Genomic DNA, 24,471 nt, shown 5'->3' on the forward strand with positions numbered 1-24,471 from the left:
CAGGAAATAAGCACACACCATGAGCAAAAAGAAACATACGATAGATTCTTATTATGGGAAGAGTGAAGATCAAGGCAGAAATTCTGAAGAGGACAACATTGTCAACAAACCCACATCTGGAACCTCAAAAGGGAATATGAACTGGTCTGAAGCCCAAAAAGCCTTCTTAGAAGAGCACAAGAAGGATTTTAAAAGCCAAATGAGAGAAGTAGAAGGAAAAAATGGGAAAAGAAATGAGAGGTATGCAAGAGAGAGTCAATAGCTTGGAAAAGGAAGGACAAAAATTAACTGTAGAAAACAAGTCCTTAAAAAATACAATTGGCCAACTGGAAAAAAGTACACTGAAGAAAACAAGTCCCTAAAAAATACAATTGGCCAAATGGGGAAGGAGGTACAAAATCTAATAGAAGAAAACAATTTGTTAAAAATTAGAATTGAGCAAATGGAAGTTAATGACTCTATGAGAGAGCAAGAATCAGTCAAACAAAAACAAAAGAATGAAAAAATAGATGAAAATGCAACTGACCTGGAAACCAATCCAGGAGAAACAATTTTAAAATTATTGGTCTACCTGAAAATCACGACAAAAAAAAGAGCCTGGACAGTATCTTTCAGGAAATCATAAAGGAAAACTGCCCTGAGGTCCTAGAACCAGAGGGTAAAATAGCCATAGAAAGAATCCACTGATCACCTCCTGAAAGAGATCCCAAATTGAAAACCAAGGAATATAGTAGCCAAATTCCAAAATTACCAGGTCAAAGAGAAAATACTGCAAGCAGCCAGAAAGAAACAATTTAAATATCATGGAACCACAGTCAGGATTACACAGGACCTTGCAGCTTCTACATTAAAAGACTGTAGAGCGTGGAATATGATATTCTGTAAGGCAAAGGAGTTTAGATTACAACCAAGGATCAACTACCCAGAGAAAATAAGCATGATCTTTCAGGGGAGCAGATGGGTATTCAAGGAAATAGGGGACTTCCATACCTTCCTGATAAAAAGACCAGAGCTCAACAGAAAATTTGATCTTCAAATACAAGACTCAAGAGAGACATAAAAAGGTAAATGGGACAGAAAATAACAACATGTTATTAATAAGGGCAAACTCTTTACATCCCTACAAGGGAAGACAACACTTGTAACTCTTGAGAACTGTATTGTTATTACAACGTGTAAAAGGGGTATACATAAAGGAGGTGGGTATAAATTGACTTTGATACAATGATGAAAAAAATCTAATCAAGTAGGGTAAATGGATCCAAGTAAGTGAATTAATCTGATCTTAGAAAATGTACTGAGAGAAAAGAAAAGGAAGAGTCAGACAAGGGTAAATTACATCACAGGAAAAGGCACAAAAACCTATTACAGCAGAGGGAAAGAAGGAAGGGAGATGAGCATTGTTTGAACCTTACTTTCATCAGATTTGGCTTAAGAAGGGAATAACATAATCAGTTAAGTATAGAAATCTAACATGCCCTATAGGCAGTAGGAAGGAAAAGGGGAAAGAAAAGGGAGGGGACTAATAGAAGGGAGGTGGGACTGAGGAAGCGGTGGTCAAAAGCAAAACATTAGTGAGGAGGGCAAAGGAGAAAGGAGAAAGAAAAGCATTAATGGGGGGGGATGAAGAGAAAGACACATATAATTATCATAATTGTGAATATGATATATGAATGTAATGGAGTACTACTGTGCTATAAGAAATGATGAACAGGCAGACTTCAGATAAATCTGGAAAGACTTGTATGGTTTGATGCTCAGTGAAGTGAGCAGAACCAGAAGAACGTCGTACACAGTAACAGCCACATTGTGTGACGACTGACTTTGATAGACTTAACCCCTCTCAGCAATACAAGGATCTAAAACATCTCCGAAAGCCTCATGATGGTAAATGCTATCCACATCCAAAGAAATCACTATGGAGTCTGAATGCAGATCGAAGCATACTATTTGCTATTTTTTTTTCTGTTGTGTTTTGTTTCCCCTTTCTGGTGGTTCCTCTTATTAATGCTAATTCTTACTTACAACATCACTAATGTGAGAATACGTTTAATAAGAATGTATATGTATAACCTATATTAGATTGCGTGCTGATTTGGTAAGGGAGGTAGAGAAAAATTTAAAACTCAAAAACTTATGGAAATGATTGTTGATAAATCAAAATGAATTAATTAAACAAAAAAAAGCTTACATTCTAATGGTAGAGATATCTAAATAGATAGGTACATACAAGAAATACACTGAGTATGCTTTCATCAATACCAATTTGATTTTTGGTAAACAGTGCTGGATTTAGTAAGGATCTGGGTTCATACCTATGTGATAAATCATTTGATCTCTCTGGGTTTCAGTTTCTTCACCTATTAAATGAAGGGGACCCCTTCCTGCTCTACATTTGTGCTCCTATAAAATCAGCTGTCTAATTATACACAGGCAATTGACTTGGAAAGGACTCTCACATCAGTTACTAATCTTGTGCTGTTGGTTAAAATACAATCAATTTCATTTTAATGTTATTGTTGCCTAACAAGTTTTTATGATGTTATTTGGTGCTCACTTCCAAATCTTTTGTCAAAGAAAATATTCATGATAAATAGGTATGAGTCTTCTATAAGACTTTAGCATCTTTTTCAGTATTATTCCTGAACCAAATTTTCTGACATATTTTTTGCCTTTCTTCTCTGCCCATCTTTGTAGCTGAAGTCTTGGAACACGAAGTTATGTTGATTTGATTTGAAGGATCTTACTGTGTTCTTCACAGAATTTTTCTAGCTCCTTATTCTCTACAACAGATGCTGGTATATAAATAAGCTACTGATATTTTCATAAAAGACTTTTGCAAATGTTTATCACAAGCACTGAAATAACAAAACAGGCAACATGTCCCATGAAATCTTTTTCTTATCATTATCCTTGGATGCACGATTAAACCAACTCTCCTAACTTCTTTATTTACCACTCTAAGGAAAACCTGTGAGCTGTCCTTCCATTTAACTGCAAGTTCCTTTTGTCTTCTGCTTTCATTTACAAAAAGAATGTCAAGATTGAAATAACTCAGATCCTGAAGCATCACTGGCATTCAACAAATAGGCTAACAGTATTTATGAATAAAACTTGCCAAAAGCAAAGAATATGATTCAGTGTCTTCCAAGTTATTACTTTAAAAGTTTCTACTGGCTCAGATTCTTATAATCTAGCCATGGGCTCAGACTCTTACAATCTAGCCAATAGCTCACAGATGCTCGGATTCCTTAAGACCTGGCCGTTATGAAGGATGTTCTAATAAATCTTGTCTTTGGCTGAAAGAAGGCTTGGGCTGAATTCTCTTGGACAGGAGCGTGGGTTGTGATTTTGGGGTCTCAGAACCCCCAAACCTCAACATTTTGGTGGCCTGTATGGGGAAACTGCCTAACCCCAAGATGTTCTCCAGCCAAGACTGGAAGGTATTTAAATCTCTCCCCCTTCTTTCTTGCCCTGCAGTTGGGCTGCTCTCCAAGCACCCAGGAAGGCTTGAAGGTGCTTTTCAGCCAGACAGTTACAAAGCTGTCTCATACTCGGACTGACACTCTCAGGCTCTTGGTCCACTGGTTTGGTTTGAGGCCATGGACCTGGGTACGCCTTCCGCAGCAAGGAGGACAAGGATGGACACCCTATCTGGAAGCGTATGCCCAATTCTGTCAAATCTCTTGGCGCTAGGGAAATGGGAAAACTGCAGGTGCTTTTTTGGTTCCCTGAAGCTTACTTACTCCATTCCCTCTACATCCCTGAATCCTCCTTCATGGAGGTTAAAAGGGGAAAGTTAGAACAGCAAAAAACATCTTAGCAGATTGTGGAGATTTTATGATTATTAAGGAGTGTTTCAAAATTCTGTATAACGGGGGCAGCTAGGTGGCGCAGTGGATAGAGCACTGGCCCTGAAGTCTGGAGGACCTGAGTTCAAATCCGGCCTCAGACCAAACACTTGACACTTACTAGCTGTGTGACCCTGGGCAAGTCACTTAACCCCAATTGCCTAAAAGCAAAAAAAAAAAAATTCTGTATAACGTGGGTCACTCCCTTCCCTTGAGTCAAAAGGGTATCTGTTAACCCTTCTCATAGGAGAAGAGAGTTTCACTCTTTCCTCCTCACCTTTGATTTCACCCTCCCCCACCTGGGGAAAGGAAGGAGGGGGAAGGGGCAGCAGCTACAGCATGGGCCCCAATGGCAATGGCCTTGGGCCCTAGGGCAACCTTTGCTTGGAAGCATCATCCAGGTTCAACACATCCTGCTCAAGGCAAAGAAGCTGACCTTTGAACTTGGGTAAACTGTATTTTCATACCAAGTGTGACATATCAGAGCCAACCTTAATGAGGGATTCAATCCTGAATCAAGTCTACCTTGCAGTTGGAACCCAGAGACTGGTTATGAAAAGGTACCTGCACAAGGATTCCTTGAAGCCAGAGTGGAAAGGGCCCTACAAAGTCCTCCTGACCAAATCCCCTGCTGTGAATTTGAAGGGAGTTGAAAATTGGATGCATCTGTCACCTGAAGAGGGCTCCAACCCTAAACTGATCACCCAGTAACCTGGAAAGGACATGTTATGCAATTTCTCTCTGGATCTACTTTATGACTGTCTTTGACTTCTCTCACCAGTCAAAACACCCCTCCCTGACCTCCACTCCATTATATGTGTTCTTTTTATTCAGATATAATGTCTCTGAAGGCAGAAACTATTCTCCTTTTTATATCTGATGCTTAAGATAATGCTGGGAACATAATAAGCATTTTATACTTCTTAAATTCATCCATCCATCCATTTATCCATTTTCCATAAAATTTGTGCTTTCATTAATATTATTTTAAAAAGCAATAAATGTTACTAGAATCCATATAGTAGTCCCTTAGACAAAACGTTTCTAAGATGACCTCTTTTTAAGTGACCAAGAGAAATTTCAGTCAACTTCTCCTCATGAAGGGTTATAGAATATTAATACTGAGGGGGCTCTTTGGGGATTCCTTATGGAATATTAATACTGAGGGGGCTCTTTGGGGATTCCTTTTGCCAGAGAATGGTTAAATAGTGGATCATTTAGTTGCTCCAGAGAAAGGAAAAAGTGATTTTTATATTATACCATCAGAGTCAGTACTGTCCCTTTATTATAACGTATACCTTAGGGTGTTAAAAATTCATGATTTTCCTGATAGTAAATCTGTACAATCCCACACTTTTAGTTATTTCTAGTACTTTGATTCGTTGCATATCCTCACTACGCATGTAAAGTTTATGTAGTTATCCAGAGTGGAAAAAAGTGCAAAATAACCATTTTCCCATTACAGGTTAAATTAAATACTGGTAGATTTCCCACATCATGAAAATAAAACACTTTCTGAAGCAAAAAAAAGTTTCTACTAAATGGGCTTACAGATATCTGAGCACTGACATGTGGATGCAGAATGTGCCAAAAGACTATCCCAACTAGGTCCTACATGGTCCATGAAGAGATTTCCATAGCAGTTTCTTTTCACTATTACACTATGTTCCAAGCACCCATTTTTAAAAATTCTTCTGATACTTCCATGTCATAGCTAATTTTGGGTAGACCTACTTCCAGCATTTTCAGCCGTATCTTCCATCTGTGCCAACTAGTTTAAATGTGGCAAACTCACCACCAGTTTGATTTTCTGCATTCTAACATATTTCAAGGATGTGTGATTTCATCTATATAGGTCTTCCCTCCACAATGTAGAACTCAAGCCCTCCACTGTGTTACCAAATGATTAAATTTTTCTTTAATAATTTTTTTTAATCATCACCTCTTAGCCAACCTTCTGATACTAAGATTCTACTCAGCTAGGATGGTCCTCAGACACACTTATACACAATCCAGTACCAGGCCTATGGTCAAAAGCTTCTCACTTGGTAGAACCTACCAGACTTGTGCCTCAAGAACACAAGATCACTGTTAAACCACAAAGCACCAAGAAAGTAAGACTTTTGTTTATCCTATCATTTCGCAAAAGAAAAAAAAAGAAAAAGTCCAAAATAATGACTATAATATAATCACCTAATTCAACAAAGATTTATCTACTGATCTAAAGTTCATATTATGACCATGCTGGGTAATGTAGGGGATAAAAAGATGAAGACAATCACTGCCACAAAGGAGCTTACATAAAATATCACAGTAAAGGACAGCTCTCTTTAAGGGTCCTTTCTGTCAGTTTTTCTATTATTACAAAATTTAACAATGCCTTTTGGCCTAACTTTGTTATTCTTTTTCACTAACTTTTCACTCACTAATATTTTAAAAACCAGTTTCCAATGCATTACTTCTTTCTGTTGAATCCTACATTGACGGTGAATGATGTCCTTATGATACACACTCATTTCCAATGTGAGGCAGCGAGACATCATCCTTTATAATCAATGAGCTATGGCTTTCTTTAGAAAAAAGCATGAGAAGAAACCAAGTCTAAGCAAGTGAAATTTCTTATTTTTAAAAACCTGAAATAATTACCAAAGAAACTTTCTACTTAGACTTTTCATTTTAACCTTTGTTATTTGATGTAAAAATTCACCTTTAGAGTAGTATTGCACTAAAACATTTCACACTTTTATTTACCATGATGTGGGCTATAGCAATGCCCTATTAATATCTTCCTTAACCCCACCCACCACCACCATTTTACCTGTCATCATAATACTGATGTGGGTGATACTGCATGACATCATGAAGAAAACGATCCAAAAGGCTATTGGTACCCAGCCGATACCTACAGTATGTAGCAAAGTATCTGTGTTGGGGGCTGATTATATGCTGCAAAGAAAGAGAGACTGGGTTATTACTGAAAGGGAGGCACAAATAAAACAAAGATGTATTCATGAAAAGGTTATAAGGTTCAATTCCATTCAAGCCAACAAACGTTTATTGAGTGCTGATTATCTGTGAGGTAGTGAAGACAAAAATTCCTCATTTTAAAATAAAAGATGCTAGAAAAAGCTTGAGCGGTTGTTTCTAAATTCTACTCTTTCCCTGAATTTCTCACACTTCAGAGCATTTCTTGGCACTCTATTCATTCTGCCTTGTCTTTTATTCACTGCTATACATTTTTTATTCTCCCTATTAGAGTGTAAATACACATAATTTAGAGCAAGAAAAGGCCTGAGAGATCATCAGATCTAACCTGCCAATTTGAAAGGTGCAAGTGAAGTCCACCAAGGTAAAGTAACCCATCCAAGGTACTGCCCACCCCACCCCAGCAGCAGTATCAGTTCTAAAGCAAGCACTTTTTAAAAATTCAATGCTTTTTCTAAGAAATCAAGCTCCTTAATCACAAGGATTATGTCTGATTTCGTCTTCGCACTTTCTAAACCTGGCACATGCCTTGGTCTAGCTGAGGGGTGCGGAATCTGTGGCCTCGAGGCCACATATGGCCCTCTCGGTCCTCAAGTGAGGTCCCTTGAATAAATCCAAACTTCACAGAACAAATCTCCTCAATAAACCGATTTGTTTATAAAACTTGGAAAACTTGGGCTCAGTCAAAAGGCTGCACCCAAGGACCCAGAAGGTCACAGGTTCTCCATCCCTGGTCTAGCTAAAGGGGCTAATAAATGTTTGCTGGATTGAACTGAATTCATTACATAACTAAAGGTTCAGTTACTTTTGCTTAATTATCTTTGGCAATATGACAAGACTTAGAACTGTGATATGCTTAAGTCACATTAACAATATTGGAAAACTGAATTGTCTCATTAACAGGTAGCTTATATATACTTATGGAGAAGGATGTTTTCCAAAATGTAATCTACACAGAGAACTATTAGAAGCACTTCCTTCCCAGGGTTATCTAAAAGTCCTGACCTACAACAATCTTGTCCCATTCATAGTCTCAACTAATCATGACTATCACAACCCCATCTGGCTCCAGGCTTCCAGAGGCTTACTCTTCTAGGCCCTGACACTGAAAAGTAACCTCAGAGATGAAGAGAACAAGCCCAGAGAGGAAAAAACAAGCAAAGCCACACTTTAAAAACTTAGTCTAGCCCTTATCTTCCTCCTCCAAGAAAGGTTATGTCCACATAGCAAAACAGATGATAACAAATAATGGCTCTGTCTGTACTTATACAAGCCACATCTAAAAACTCACCTACAAACTTTAATTTTTCCTCCCTTTGTTTCCAATATAGCCACTATCTGTCTCAACAGGAAATACTAAGACTCCTCAAATAGACTTTTAAAGCTGTAACCAAATACACGTGTAAATCAAAATTAACAAAAAAACATTAACATTCTAAACTTCAGAGAATGTACTTGAATTTCTATTATGTCAACTTCACAAGTAAAAACCTATTACGTCTACCTGTTATGTTTAGCAAAAGAAGAGACAAAAAATTCCTCATCAAGTGATAATATTGGAAAGGAAAAGATTAAAGAAGGGAAGGCAGACACACTGTTATCGGAATTGTGAAATGATCTAACCATTATGAAAAGCAATTTAGAATTATGCTTTAAAAAAAAGTGACTAAAGTACCCATGGACCCTCTAATGCACAGATACCACCGCCAGGCATAGATTCCAAAGGAAGTCAGACAGAAAGAAAGGTATCATATACTCCAAAATATCCACAGAAGCACTTTTTGTAGTAGCAAAAAATTGGAAACAAAATAGATATCCACTGATTGAGGTACTGTGGTATGTGAATGTAACTGAATACTACTATATCATAAGAAGTAATGAAGAAGCATGGGACAACTTTTATGCCCCACGACTACCACAATGTAAATGAAAAGGGAAAAGAAGTAAATATCACATAATTGTGATGATCAAGCTTGGCCTTAAAGACGTCAAAAAATGAACCTCTCTCTTTTTTACAGAGGTGGGGAACTAGGGAAATTGAAAAACTACAGTGGAAGAGCATAAACTGTCAGACTCAGTTGATATGTTGCTTAGTTTCGGTAAAGAGTTTTTTGCTTCTTAATTTTTTTGTCTCTTAGTATATATACTGGGATAACAGATCAGGAATGAAAGTGATGTAAAAAATTTTATATGAATTTAAAATTAAAAGGGAAAGAAGAATTTCATTATAACATTTAACCTTATATAATCTAATCAGACATCTTTTAACCTGAAGAAACCTTTCAAGTATATGGCCCAAGTAGAATGCAAAGAAAGTCTTAACTTTAAAAACCTGAATGTCATTTCTAAAGACAGAAATTCTAAAACACTGCTATTGTCAACAACACTTGAAATAAGAAAACACGGGTTAAAAGCAAGTTTCTGTAATGCCCTGCTAAGTTATTAGGCAGCTCTCACCTGTTCAAGGTTAATATAGTGCACATGGCAACAGTTACAATACCCTTGTCGGTTCTGCATGATGGATCTACTAAAGCTAGCTGTCTCGTGGTTCCGAACCCTTAAACTAAAACAAAGAGATATGAATAGCATCACAATACCAATAAGAAATTTCCTAAATATTTGTTACATTCATTTGTTTGTTTTAATGGGGGGGGAGAAGTTATGAAGGGAGCAAACCGAAATGCTTTTTAATGAAATAAAGTAAATTTTCTAAAAATTTAAAGAAATAATATCTGTGGACACAACTTTATTCTGAATACTATATTTTTCTATTCCCAAGGTGGTATGTGCTACATCTGGTGAGGCTAAACAGGCTATCTAGCCCCCCTTTGACAACTGCAATGATTGCTGAAAAATGAGGGTCTTCTAAAGAATAATTTCCAGAATTTGGGAAAAGTAAAGACTAGATTTATAATAATTTTTTGAGAGCTAGTCATTTTTACCATTAGGGTTTGATTCTGTGGGAAAAACATCATCCTGGGCAATACCACAATCAGTCTTTTAAGAATAATTAACTCTTCTAGGATACTAGTGTACTAATATAATTTACTCACCTTACAGCATGTACCTTGAACTTATTGTTTTAATATTTGCAATACATTTCTACTTTTGCAAAGTTCCTTTGCTTTTTAATTAAATATTCAAATAGAAGATTTATTATACAATGACAAGTGAACACTGTAAATGTGATATTAACAACTCACTCTTACAATCTCTGATTCCTTATTTTAAACGTCCCCATGCCACATGATCTTTCCTAATTAGCTCAGAAATAAAGAACACAAATGTTTACAGATTTTTATAATTAGAGGAGGAAGTCCACGCAAGTGGACTTGTCTTATTCCCTCCATCAATGCAGACAGGAAACTCCTCTGTTACTTACAGTCCCAGAGAGTTGTCAGGGATGCTAAGAGGTAATGTAACCTCCTCAGTCACCCAATACTTATGCATTCATAGCAGATCTTCCTGATGTCAATGGTGGTCTCTCTCCTCTATGCCACACTAGTGGGACTTTAAATTAATATTTGAAATTTTAGACAAATTATACTATAAACATTTTTCTCAGATTACCAAAAAAATAACAATATATGGGTGTGTTTTTTAAACTGTTTTCATTTTCTCTGGAAATAATATAGTTTTGAAAAATCTACTACAGTAATCTCTACTACAGACCACTATAGTAATCTTTCACAAACATTTGGCACTATGTATTCTGTGACATTATTCAAAGGATTTCACAGGATTTAGAGGTAGAATGATCTTTAGAAAATATCTAATTCAGGGGGCAGCTAGGTAACGCAGTGGATAGAGCATCAGTCCTGGAGTCCGGAGGGCCTAAGTTCAAATCAGGCCTCAGATACTTGACCCTCACTAGCTGTGTGACCCTGAGCAAGTCATTTAACCCCACTGCCTAACCAAAAAAAGAAAAAATCTAATCCAAATCCCTCCATTTTCCTGATGAGGAACAGAGGTCAAGGAAGGTGATGGCTTGCCTATATTTAAATCACTGCATAGAGAAGACATCTGGTTTTCCACTGGCTTCTCTTTATACTTAAAGTATTATTATATGATTCTATAATTTGGGTCATTATGATTAAAGCAGAATAAACAGGCTATTATCCTGCAACTAAAATGATCTGTATCATTAAAATCAATAAAATACAAAATACAAAAGCCTAAATTGTTCAACTGTTTATATACTTTAAGTTAAAATGTCCATTTCTACCCCTGGAATGAACTTACCTGAGATTTCTTTCTCTCCTCTGAGAGCCTGCCTTCTAATACCTACAAAAAAAAATGAATCAAGCATACTGTGGAAATAAGAAGACAAAAGAAATGATCTCCAAGTTTATATTTCTCTGTACTGCCTTACTACCATTAACTGAATGGAAACTACAATGCAAAATCCCTCAAATAGTTTTATTTTAACAAGTATAATAATAGATATAATCACAGACATATAATCACTAGACTTCAAAAGCCTAGTTTTAAATCTGGCCCATTAAAAAATAAGTATTTTTAAATGCAATGAGATTCTTGAAGATAAAGTGCAGTTTTACAGAAAAGTCTCAAGTCTATAAAATTTTTCCAGTTTTCCTCAAAACAACCTTTAATGATCCAAATTTAATAATATGCAAATATTTTTACAATTTTCCCCACTACGACACCAATGATTACACATAAAATACCTGTGAACAAAACCAAGCCTGAAAACACAGAACTACCATATACATTACAATTCTATTTTATTAATAAAATTATTAAATATTATAATTCTTACATATACTTAACACTCAAAATAGACTTCTAATGAAAGAAATAATGAAACTTCTTCAAACTAGAGCTTAAGCACTTGAATGTCCAATTTTAAGGTATAATCTGTGTAAACTTAAATGATGAGTAAAATTCATTAGACACACTAACAGCACAAACATGACAAAAAAAGTAATAATGAGATATTTGTCATCCTATGCACTACCTATATAGGCCTAAGGAAACACACAGAGAACAGAGGTTTTAGCCCAAAAAGCCAAACAGTTGTAGTAATAAAGCCTACCATTTGGATACCAAATGAACAGTGAAACACCTGTCTAATTAATCAGTGCAGACCAGTGGAAAAGGGTTTCACTCAGAATCTATGCTTACACTACTCTGGATTTGGGTTGAATGCACTGATGTTAGTAGCTTTACAGAACTCCACTGGTACTGAGTAGTTTAACAAAATTAACAAATACTTCACCTTGTATGGAAGAAGCAGAGGCCACCTCAGCCGTTTTAATCCTGTTAGACATCTGTGAATTAAAAAGAAAAAATGAAAATCCCTAGAAGAGTACCTTGGAGTACCCCCTCAGTCTGCTCTCCAGCTTACCACTGACTATGAGTACTTTCATTGACTAAAGGAGTACTTTCATTTTAAGCAGACCCAATGCTATCTCCAGTAGTAAAGATAAAGTCTCACTATTAGGCAATATTTCAAACCAGACAAAATTGGAAAGATTATTTTTCAACAACTTTTCTCTTGGGGCAGCTAGGTGGCGCAGTGGATAGAGCACTGGCCCTGGATTCAAGAGGACCTGAGTTCAAATCCGGCTCAGACACACAACACTTACTAGCTGTGTGACCCTGGGCAAGTCACTTTACCCCACTGCCTAGCAAAAAACAAACAAACAAACAACTTTTCTCTGAGTCTCACAACATAACTTCATCAGAAGAATGCTGGGTTTGGTAAGGATGCTTGGGCCATTGAACTCATTATCAAAACCTAAAACTTTAGAAAAAGAAACCGTAGTTGCCAAACATACAACACACAATATAAGCTATACAGAACATAGCATAGCTCTTAACTAGGATAAGAAAAGGTGACAAACAACATGGGAATTTGTTTTGCTTGACTATACTTATTTGTTATCAGGATTTTGTTTTTCTTTTTTCTGGGATGGGGGGAGGAGGAAAGAAAGATAGTAAGGAGAAAAAAATGCTTAAATGAAAAAATAAAATTTAATCAAAAAAACAAAAATACAGAGAAAAAGGAAAACTTATATAAACTGACACAAAGTGAAATTAAGGATAACCAGAAAACAATAATATAAAGAGCAAAAAAAAAAAACTGAAATTGAACACAGGAATTTTAATGGTCATATTTGGCCTTGAAAAAGAGATATGAGAATGTACTCCTTCTGTTCAAAAGAGGGAGACTATGGGTGTGGAACACTGAATAGAATACGCAATTGTAATCTACTGACATGTTGGTTAGTTCCATAGAATTGCTTTTTTTCCTCTGATGCTTTTTTATTATTTGCACAAGTAATAATCAAGTCAACATAAAAGACTAAATCATATGTAAAGTTAAAAAAAAAAGAGGAGGCAAAGAAAATAGTAATCTCAAAAGATCTTCAAGACCAGAAGGAAGAAATAAATTACCTGAACACAAAAAATCATTTATTTCATTAAATGTAAGGAATTTCCAATGTGAGAATTCTTTCCACCCCTACAGATAACATCATAATCCATGCCTGAGGCACAAGGAAGTTAAGTAAGGGACATATAGCTATTAACATCTGAGGAAGGATATGAACCCAGGTCTTCTTTAACCCAAACCCAGTGAAGGCATTCTGCTATCTAAGAAAGAAAGAATTATTCTATACAAAATAAACCAAAATCTTAGGTACTATGTGAAGGATCAATCTATTTTCCATTACTGACATTAATAATAGCACAAAGAGGGAAAAAACAACATCTTATTCGTCCCACCTATGAATTACTATAGGGGTTGGAAGGCAGCTGGAGGTAGCAACTATGGTCCTTAGCCTAGATGCATAACAAGGCAGTTCAATCAATCAAGCAAGCACTTTATTAAGTATCTGGCAAATATGTCAGTCAGTATGCTAGGCAACAAGGATACAATGAAAAAAATGAAACCATCTCTGGCCTCAAATAGCTTATATTCTATTGAGATAGACAAGTACACGTATGCAAGCATGTATAAAAATATATACAAAGTATAAAGAAGAGATAAAGAAAAAGAATGCGTTCTAATTGATAAAATTTTGAAGAAATAAAAAGAAAAATGGTCTAAGTTCAATTTATGTAAAGCCTTGAATACAAGCTTTAAAAATTCAGATTTTTATCCTATAGGCAATAAGGAGAAAGTTTTCAAGCAAGGCATTTTAAGTGGTATTATAGGAAGATTTCTTGGCATTAGTGCTCTCCTGACTCAATGGAATAATTCCTCCAAACCAGGTCTTAAACATTAAGGAATTATTTAGCATAATAAAATGCTCAAGTATTCACCTTCCATAAGTCTAACTCTAAAGCAGGCAATGCTACAATTAACTCATATCAATGAAAATCTGGCACTGCTTTTCAGTCCCAAAAGGTGAAAGCTATCCGTGGTTTTAATTGCAAAAATATAGTCTGACTTTAATGATTTTTAATGCTAATGTTTTCTTTTTAAAAAATGAGAAAATCACGGAATATCAGCATTGCAAGAGATTTCAGATGTATGTCCAACTGTGTGGGATGCCACTCAAATCAAAAATAAAACAAAACACAGAGGTGTACAAGGAGAAACAGAAAGTTAATTTATTATAGCTATAATTATTATTATTTCAAATTTTGAGATTTGGGTGTCCCTCTACCAGTCCATCAGTAAGCTCTGATGACAGGAGACGGCCCACAGAGGTAGAAATCAGCTTATATAACCCTGAAGACTCAGCTCCCCCTCCCTCACAGCTGTCCATTAACTCGGCTCACAATCTCACAAGCCAGACTCTAACATAGGATAAAGGACATAGTATACATCTCTATATTTCTTAGTTTGTTGAGATGTCAAAGAAGCAATAAAAAAAAATGTGCAGTTAGGAAGATAATTTACAATTGTTTTGGAAGGTTTTAGGGATTGAACAGACAATGTTGGGAACAGGAAGACATCTAAGTAAAATCCTGTCAAAGGGAGATAAGGGGACTGGAAGAATTTTGGGTTTCCCGGGACTGGTAGACAAACGGGAGCCAAAAAAGAACACACATCTAGGTAAGGTCAAAGGCCAGAGCTTTAACAACTAGACAAATTCCAACCACTAATATCTGGTACCAGGAAAAGAAAAAAAAAAAGATCTTACAGAAATCTATACTTAACCCTATCCCACCTCCTGGACCCACTACCAGATCCAGGATAGTCTTGTCCCAAATCTTAATTACACTGAGAAGTCTTCACAATGGTATTCCATTCACAACCACAACTGAACAGGAGTCTGTTCTACAATATCTCCAACAAGAGATTATTCCGCCGCCCCAGTGAGTTTCTGAAAACCTGCTTGATTACCTCTTGAGGCAAGCTATTCCACTTCTGGACAGCTCTAACTGTTAGGGACCATTTCTTTACAATCCAGTTAAAAATCTGTTCCCCTGCAAATTTTATCCATCGTTCTTAGTTCTGACTCCCTGGAACCAAGTAGAACAAAGCTAATTCCTCTCCCAGTCAAATCAATCAACAAGCATTTACATTATAGAATGTAACCCTGTGCACATTCCAGTCTTTAAACTACTTGAAGACAGCTATTCCTATTTGTACCCTCTTCAAAACTAAACATTTCCAGTTCCTCAGTCCAATTCTCATACGGCAAGTTCTATAGTTTCTTCAACATCTTATTTTGGTTGCTCACCAACTTATAAGTGTCCTCCTTAAAACATGGTACCTCAAATACAACAGCAGATTCCAGATATGGTCTAATGACAGCACAGTAAAGAAAAACCTTGCTTGCAACTGTCAGTGCAACCTAAGATCAAAACAGCTTTTTTGGCTGCTTGATCCCATTATTGCTTTATCCTGAGATTGCAGTGTACTGAAATGCAGATTATTTCTATTTGAAGTTTGTTTCTATCTAGACACACCTCCCTCATCATGTATTTACAAAGTTGATCTCTAAACCTAAGAGTAGGACTTTACATTAATCTCTATGAAATTTTGCCTTATGAATTTGGCTTATCATTTTAGCAAATCAAATCTATCTTTGGTCCCAACTTTATAATTCAATGTGTTGATGAGTCTCCTAAGCTTCACCTAATTCACAGATCTAATAAGCATTCCTTTTATACCTTCAACTAAGTCACAGACAACAAATTAGTACAAAGAACTACAAAGAACCAACAACAGCTTCCAAGTCAACATCCACTCCCTAATGGGTAGCCACCCATAGGTGCAGTCATTTAATCATTTCCAAATTTAGCTAATTATATTATCCTCCCATCTTGTCTGCAGGAACTCCTTTCAGAATAAGTACTGCTAAATGATATGGTAAACATGGAGTCAAAGGGAAACAACATTTTATACAAATTTAATTAGGAATCTTTTTTTTTTATCATATCCCATATAAAACTATTTTTATTTGATTTAATAGTCCAAGCGTACGTCCCTACAACCACTCTGGGCTTAAATTAATTGCCTGAGTTAGACTTGGCCAATCATAAATGTAGTTAAGCACCTTCTCTGAGCCTTATCAGTCAACAAGCTTTTATTTAAGCACTTATTAAGCGCTAGGTACTGTGCTAGGCACTGTGGATGTAAAAATAATTTTTTTTCTAGTAAGGCAATTGGAATTAAGTGACTTGCCCAGAGTCACATAGCTAATGAGTGTTATGTATCTAAGGCCGCATTTGAATTCAGGTCCACCAGACTCCAGGGCCAATGCTCCATTGGCACCACCTAGTTGCCCTGTAACAATCTCTGCTCTCAAGGAGTTTTCATTTTATTTAGGGAGACAGTTTACACATATTTATGTATATGTGTAGCAAATACAAGGCAGTTAAAAACAAAGTACTTAGGAAGGAAGGGCCACAGAAATAAATGGATCAGGAAAGGCTTAGTGTAGGTGAGACTTGACTTGGGTCTTGAAGGAAGAGAGGGATTCTATGAGGCAGGGATTAGGAAGGAGTGCATTCTAGACATGAGAAACAGCCTGAAGAAAGGCAAAGATATAGGAGATGGAGTGCCATGTAAAAGAATGAGAAGGACAGTTCATTCAGCTGAACTTCAGAGTCACGGAGAGAAAAAACAGATAAATGAGGTTTTTGTTTAAAAAGGCTATCACTTCAAGTCTCAAGAGTTGCATAGGGCCTTGCCCCAGGGGCACACAGCCAGAATATGTTAGAGGCAGGACTTTGAAGCTAAGGGTTCCTGACTGCCAGGTGGACTTTCTCCCCACTGCACCAAGAGTGCCTTTTACTATCTTCAGTATGTCTCCTTTCATCTAATTTGGTGTGCAAATACCCTTTGCAGTTATAGAAGTCTCTCTAGACCTTTTTCATTCCTCTTTTTCTATTCACTGGAATAACTTCTGTTTAATCTTCAAAATAAAATTCTTATATTTCACATTACTCCTAGACTAACTTCCCCCTAAAATTTTAGTCCATGGAATTTTGCCTCTTTTCTCTGAATATGAAATCTCTTCTCCCATCATGTATTCATGCCCAGCTTTCTTCTCTGTTATTATGATCTCTAAGATAAGAGAGTCAGTTCCTTCCAAAGGCTCCATCATTTCTACTCAGCCAACAATGCATCCATATTAGTCACAATCAAACCTAGAATAGCATTTCTCCCTGTCACTGCTTCCATCATTTAAAGATATAACTATCTCTCTAAGGAGAGACAAGACAGCCCTATGGTAAACTCAGAGAAGAAAAATACCCTACTTTTCACTAATGTTTAATATGTTTAATAGGAATGTATATGTACTGCCTGTATTAGATTGAGTGCCAGTCTTGGGGAGGGAGGTGGAGAGGGAGAGGGAGAAAAATTTGAAGCTCAGAAGCTTATGGAAGTGATTGTTAATAATTCAAAATAAATTAATTAAAAAATTTTAAATATACTCCACTTAGTTGAGCAATAAGATAATATGACAAAAGTAAGATAGAATGAGTTGAAGATGACAAGGCTGAATTTCTAATGCAGAAGAAAAAGAAGTCTGAATCTTGCTAAAATGTTTAGAGAGAAAATAAATACAATGGTTTCAATGAGAACAACAATTTATAGGGCTTGTATTCAATAATAAATTTTGTAGAAAGGCTGAAGATAATAAAGAGTCACTGGAGTCGAACGAACAGGGCAATGACAGGGTCAGGCTTTCATTTTGGGAAGATCATTTTGACAGGTTGAGTGGAAAACTGACTGGAAGATGAAGAGATTTAAGGCAGAGAGATCAACCAAAAGCCTACTGAAATACTGCAAGCGTGAAGTAAGGAGGGCCTACCTCAGGGTGGTGGCAGTGTCAGAGGAAAGAAGGGAAAGACAGATGTTATGAGAGTACAATCAAGAGGACTTGGCAACTGATTAGATATGGAGGGAAGTAGAGGGAAAAGTCTAAGGAAAGGAAGATGACACCTATGGTGTGATCCTGGGTAAGTAGTAGGATGGTAAAATTTGAAAGGGGGGGAAAGATAATGAGAACTGTTTTGAACATGCTGAATTTAAGATGTCTTTAGGACATCGAGTTTGAGCTGTCTATAGCTAGAAAAGTCAGACTTGAGGTAGAGAGATAAATAAAAGGTCAGACTGAACAAATCTGAGAATCATTTACATAAGAATGATAACTGAATCTATGGGAGGACAAGATCAGCAAGTGATACTGTACAGAAAGAGAAGAGAAGAGGCGCAGAACAGAGCTATAGGGGACACCCAGGGTTAGGCTAGTAAGCATGATCTGGGTGAAGATCCAGTAAGGGAAACTAGAAGGAGCAGTCAGACAGGTAGCCAAAAATCACAAAAACCTAGAGAGAAAAGAATACTATGGAAAGGGGAATGATCAACAGTCTAAAAGGCTGCTGAGAGCTCAAGAAGAATAAAAATTGAGAAAAAGGCATCAGATCTGGAAATCAAAGAGATCATAGGTAGCTTTGGACAGAGCAGTTCCAGCTGAATTATGACGTCAGAAGGCAGACTGGGGACAGCTAGGTGGCACAGTGGATAGAGCGCTTGCCCTGGAGTCAGGAGGACCTGAGTTCAAATTTAGCCTGAGATACATAACACTTACTAGCTGTGTGACTCTGGGCAAGTCACTTAACCCCAATTGCCTTTAAAAAAAAAAAAGAAGAAGAAGAAGTCAGACTGCTTCTTGGGAGTTCAAAAGAAAATGAGTGGGGAAGAAGTGGAAGCAATGATTATAGATGGCCTTCTCAAGGAGTTTGGCCATGAAAGGGAGGACTGATGAAGGACAATAGGTAGTAGACAAGATCAGACCAAGTGAGGGTTTCAAAATGATGACAGACACATGAATGTGTTTGTAGGCAGCAGAGAAACAACCAGTAGACAAGAAGAGATTGAAGATTTATTGAGAGAATAGGAATAACAGAGGGGGCTATCTATGGAAGAAGACAGAATGGAACTGGACAATTTGTGTAGTACATAGAAGAGTCTGCCTTGGCAAGACAGGCCACCTTTTCATGGGAGACAGGTGGTAGAAATAGTGGCAGAAGGTATCTATGCAATATAAGATAAATCATAATTATGATCAAGCAAAATTTAAATTATGTCCAATATATTGTTTACTAAAGCAAAAACAGTGTTATTTACTTGAGTAACACTGCCATTAAAAAAGAGTGAAAACAAAAATACAGTTATATAGGAAATTCATTTATTTAGAAAACATAACTTCCCTACCTACATCAGATAACTGCAATGCCAACGTATTTATATTATTTTACAATTACTGAGGGTTTTTTTAAGGGGTGAAAAAAACTAACCATTCAGAATTTTCTTATGAAAAGCAGAGGCCACTAAAAGGCAGTTGATTAATTGTAATCACCAATCACATCCATACGAGTGCTGAAACACACATCCATTCTCTTGGTAGGAGAGTAAGAGATGATGGGTGCATACCTGTCAGAAGCAATTGCCACGCCAGTTGGTTTTGATTTACTGTTTTTCTGGATTACAAAGGAGAGAATTCAATGGCAGAAATTGGAAGAAGGGGGCAGTACATTAGAAAAAGACTATGGGTAAAAACTAAAGGCATCGATAAAAACTGAAGTAAAATTAGAAGTGTCCCTTTCCCACACTGCAGTCTACAAGGCTACAATAAACATATATTTAATGTAAAGGATCCAGTGATTCTCTGAGAATTGCCTTAATACCTAAAAAGACTGTTCAGCTGAGAAGAAGCCAGACAAATGTGAGAATTCTAGAGGTTCTCCCAAAGGTTTATAATATACACAAAAGGTTATGGTATACCTTGGTACAGTCTAGTATCTCAAAACTTATCCATATTTGACTAAGACCCCCAAAGAGAGATCAAAATTTTCCTGCAATTTCTAGGCTCTCCTGGAAAACCAGGATCTTTAAGGGCCAAAGTGGTGAATACTCTAGGTTCTATTTGTCTCATGCCTTCTACTACATAGATTTCATCTTACCTCATTCCTACAGGGCTCCCAAAGTCATCCTATATTCTAAAGGCTAGAAGGAGCTTTAAATTCATATCAAACAAATTTTAAGTTGGGAAACAAAACATGTATTTTAAATTTCTTAAAGAAAAAGCAAAATATAAAATTTATTATTCTGCTAAAACTTCTTTTTCATGGATACTGATCTTTTAGTGTCCAACCAAAAATAAATAATATTCATTAGCCGAAGTTAAGTGACACAGTATACAGAGTGCCAGGAGTGAGGAAGACCTAAGTTCAAATCCAGCCTCAGACATTATAAAATGGGGATGAACCCACCTTGCAGGCTGTTGTGAGAATCCAATGAGATAATATCTCTAAAGAGCTCAGCACAGTGCCTGGCACATGGAAGCACTATATAAATGTTAGCTATAATGATTATTATTAGATTTTTAAAATTAAATATTATCTTTCTGACTCATACCTAATTTTAATCAAACAATTCAGTTACTTGGTTACCTTTCTGAGTTCTCAATTACAATCTTCAAAGTTCTTTTAAGTTTTTCTTTCACAAGCATGATAAACAAGAATGTGATATTTTGACAATAATTTTTCCTATACCATCTGATGGCACAAATTATCAAATACCAATGCTTAATGAGGAAAATTATGACATTTCTTTCCCTGTCTTTCAAATATAGCTTATTTATCCATTACTATTTAAGTCTTGTTACAGTCTTGTCTAAAAGAAGAAGAATAGCTAAGACTCAAGGTTGCCCACTATATTCCTATTATGGTATGTTCTTATTCTCTCTTCCTTTTGAAAATTTGCAAACTGATGAAGCAGGTAAAGAACTACAAGTACCTAAAGAGGGTAACTGTTAGAGCTACTCATCAAGCAACTGGTGCAGGGAAAACCAGAAACATTAAAAAGTATTCTAAAGTGCACTAGTGCTAGAAAAGAAAGCTCCAGGATACAATCTAAAAGAGCAGATTGATGTTTTTGCCAACTTTGTTTTATATTTTTTCTTTTTAAAAAGAAAAATTAAGGGCATTTAATCAAATGAGTTGCTGTTGAATATTTTTAACTCCATGAGGGGAAAAAAAAATCTTCACTTAAGGTTCTCATCTTTATAATTTTACATTTTCCTAGTCTCAAATCTAAAATTCAACAAGTGGCTCCCATGTGCAATGCAATTTGCTAAGCATGAGAACAGAAAGATAAATAAGACATACTTCTTGCTTTCAAGAAACTTAACCAGCTAGTATCACAGGCTTTATAGCATCGTAAATTCGAAGATCAATTTAAAGAGGTCACCAGCTCCAATCTCAACATTTTACAAATGAGGAAATAAAGGCCTAGAAAATTTAAATGACTTACCCAAAGCCACACAGTGAATAAGTGGGAAAGCCAGGAATCAAATCCAGGTCCTCTGATTAAACCCAACACTCTTGCCACTGCACCACACTAGGATCAAAAAGGGATAAAAATCACAAGTTAATCAATCAACAAACATTTATTAAGCACACGTCAGGCACAGGATTACAAAGACAAAAACCAAACTAGTACCTATTCTCAAAGAGTTTACATATTGTCAGGAAAATCAGAACAACACCATGGAGTGGAATAGAAATGTTTTTAAATCACCACAATCTAAAGTCATTTTCTCTTTGGAGCAAACACAAACAAGAAAGTAAGACGCCTGTGTTTATTATCTGCTTAATAGCATTCACCGAAATTTTTCCTCTTTTTTTTTAAATAACACTAAAACTTAGAGACTTGCCAGCAATGTTAAAACTCCCAAAAGAAAATTAAAACTCATGATAACTTTGTTATCAAATTACACAAGTAAACTACATCAAGGGGAAGCTAGGTGGCACAGTGGATAGAGTACTGGCCCTGAAGTCAGGAGGACCTGAGTCTCAGACCTCAGATCAAACATTTGACACTTACTAGCTGTGTGACCCTGGGTAAGTCACTTAACCCCAATTGCCCCCCCAAAAAAAAAATAAATAAATATATGTATATATATATATATATATATATATATATATATACACACATATATATATATATATGTCAAAATAGTCTAATCAAAAATAAGTTATTTTAATAAAAGAAGATCTTTAACTTTTTAAGGGAGCTCCCTTAATCTAGCATTACTTTGAAGAGATGAGCTTTCCTATAACTATTTAAAACCAGAAAAGAAAAAGAAAACCCTAGATCACAAATCCACTCTGACTCAGACTGGAAAATAAAATGAATCGTTTCGAAGTTTTCTTCCTTACATGCAAATTTTACATTACATTCACATGCAAAACAGAAGAAGCAGTAAGGCACCTACATTTCTTACCAGAAAGGTAAGTGCTGGTATTTTCATCAATAACCTGTTGGAAAGATAAGTACAAAGGGCCCAAATTGCTAATTTAGCCTTATAAGTCTTAAATATAAACCAAAGGAAAATTACTAGACACTAACCTTGATAGTAGCCCTTTCCCCCACAAAATTAAGACTATTTCAAATATATCAGACATTAGACTTCAAAGCTGCAGCCTTCTTCAGTCTTAGGACATCAAGTCAGTACAGACATCTGAGTTGGAAACCTAAAAATGCAGAAAACCACAGGACTTATTGTTTATGGACATCTCCAGCAATCATTAAAAAAGGTTAAATTTCTTAAAAGTATACTAACCATAAGTCTCCCTTATGTTTATGAAAAATTTATAAAGATATTTAATGATAATTTTATATAAAAGACAAAAACAAATCAATAAATATTTACTAAATACTTATTATGTAAGGTATGGTACATGGTGCCCTTGTCTTCAAAGAGTTAATTGGGAAAGTAAGACATAAGTTAATTATAAAGCTAAATACCATATCTATCCACCTATTCAGAATCTAGCTTCATTGCAACTTCATACATCTAGGACACAGCTAAGAATCAGGAAATAAGCAAAAATACTCTGACCATCTACAATGCAACCATCCATTCATTCAATAAATCAACATTTATTAAATGTCTATTGTGTAAAAATCACTAGTCTAGGCACTGAAAGAAACAAAGTTTAAATAAGACATAACCCCTACCATCAAAGTAATCACAAATAACTACAATACACAATATTAGAAAGTATAACAGAGTGTTGCATACAAAATGACAAATAAATGAAATTCAGAGGGAACTTACTGATACCAAAAAGTTCATGCACCAAGCTCATGTATTCTATTTTATAGGTGAGTACCTCTTGCTCTCAGGTAAAGCTAGTTTACTTTTATTTTATTCAATCAGTCAACAAGTATTAACTAAGAACTATGTGAATTCAGGCACTGTGCTAGGAGTGGGGAATATAACTACAAAGAATGAAACAATTCCTAGGTGAAATAAGCTTACATTTTAATGGGGGAAATAATAAGTATGTATAAAATATATTCAGTATAAATAGAAAGTTAATAAGTACAAGTATATACAAAGTAATTAAGTACAAGATAATTTAGAAAGGAGGATACTAGCAGCTGGGGAGATCAGGAAAGGCTTCATGAAGATGGTGCCTGAGGTGCATCTTTTTTTGTCCAACTAACTGACTTTTTTTTCCTTCCCTTTCTACCTTCCCCGCTACTTTGAAAAGGAAAAAAGAAAAACAACTTTTCAAAGAAATATGAATAGTAAGGCAAACAAATTCCCCACTGGCCACGTACAAAAATGTTTGTTTCATTCTGCACCTTAAATTCATCACCTGTTGGAGATATGTAATACGAATCATCACTGGCCCTTAGATCTGTGGTTGGTCATTACAATTATCAATGTTTTTAAGTCCTTCATAAGTTGTCCTTGCAAGAGCAGGACATCTAGAGATGGCCCCCATGCACGAGTGACAGCCAGTGAAAAGGAACAAATACCAGAGATGGATTACCACGTATGAGAAACAGAGAAGGCCAGTTTGGCTGGACTGAAAAGTATCGGACACGGAGTAATGTCCAATGAAGCTGGAAGATAGGACAAGGACAGCTGTGCAGGGCTTTAAGAGCTAAAAAGAGGAGTTTTTACATTTTAATCCTAGAAGCAACTATAAGTCTGGAGGTGATTAAGAAGAGTAATCATATTTTCAGATTTGTACTTAAAAAAAATTATTTGGACAGCAGTGTATAAGATAAACTAAAGTGGTTGACAGTTAAGGCAGAAGGACCCATTAGGAGGCTGTTGCAATAAGGAATAGCTGACAGTGACAGCCTAAACTACAAGTAGCTGTGTGAGTAGAGAAAAGG

The 24,471-nt window shown here is 36.0% G+C and overlaps 1 protein-coding gene across 1 annotated transcript in view; it reads right to left on the reverse strand.

Moving 5' to 3' along the window:
- The window catches only part of ZDBF2 (zinc finger DBF-type containing 2), a 72,273-nt gene that overhangs the window by 27,568 nt on the left and 20,234 nt on the right, over positions 1 to 24,471 (reverse strand). The window contains 6 exon segments of the mRNA XM_078147467.1: positions 6,670 to 6,797; positions 9,294 to 9,399; positions 11,075 to 11,120; positions 12,076 to 12,127; positions 21,586 to 21,672; positions 22,684 to 22,808. Of these exon segments, the coding sequence (XP_078003593.1) occupies positions 6,670 to 6,797; positions 9,294 to 9,399; positions 11,075 to 11,120; positions 12,076 to 12,127 (332 nt within the window). The 5' untranslated portion in view covers positions 21,586 to 21,672; positions 22,684 to 22,808.

This window comes from Phascolarctos cinereus, unplaced genomic scaffold (assembly GCF_003287225.1).
Source record: "Phascolarctos cinereus isolate Bilbo 61053 unplaced genomic scaffold, phaCin_HiC Scaffold_7;HRSCAF=346, whole genome shotgun sequence".
Classification (NCBI taxonomy): domain Eukaryota; kingdom Metazoa; phylum Chordata; class Mammalia; order Diprotodontia; family Phascolarctidae; genus Phascolarctos; species Phascolarctos cinereus.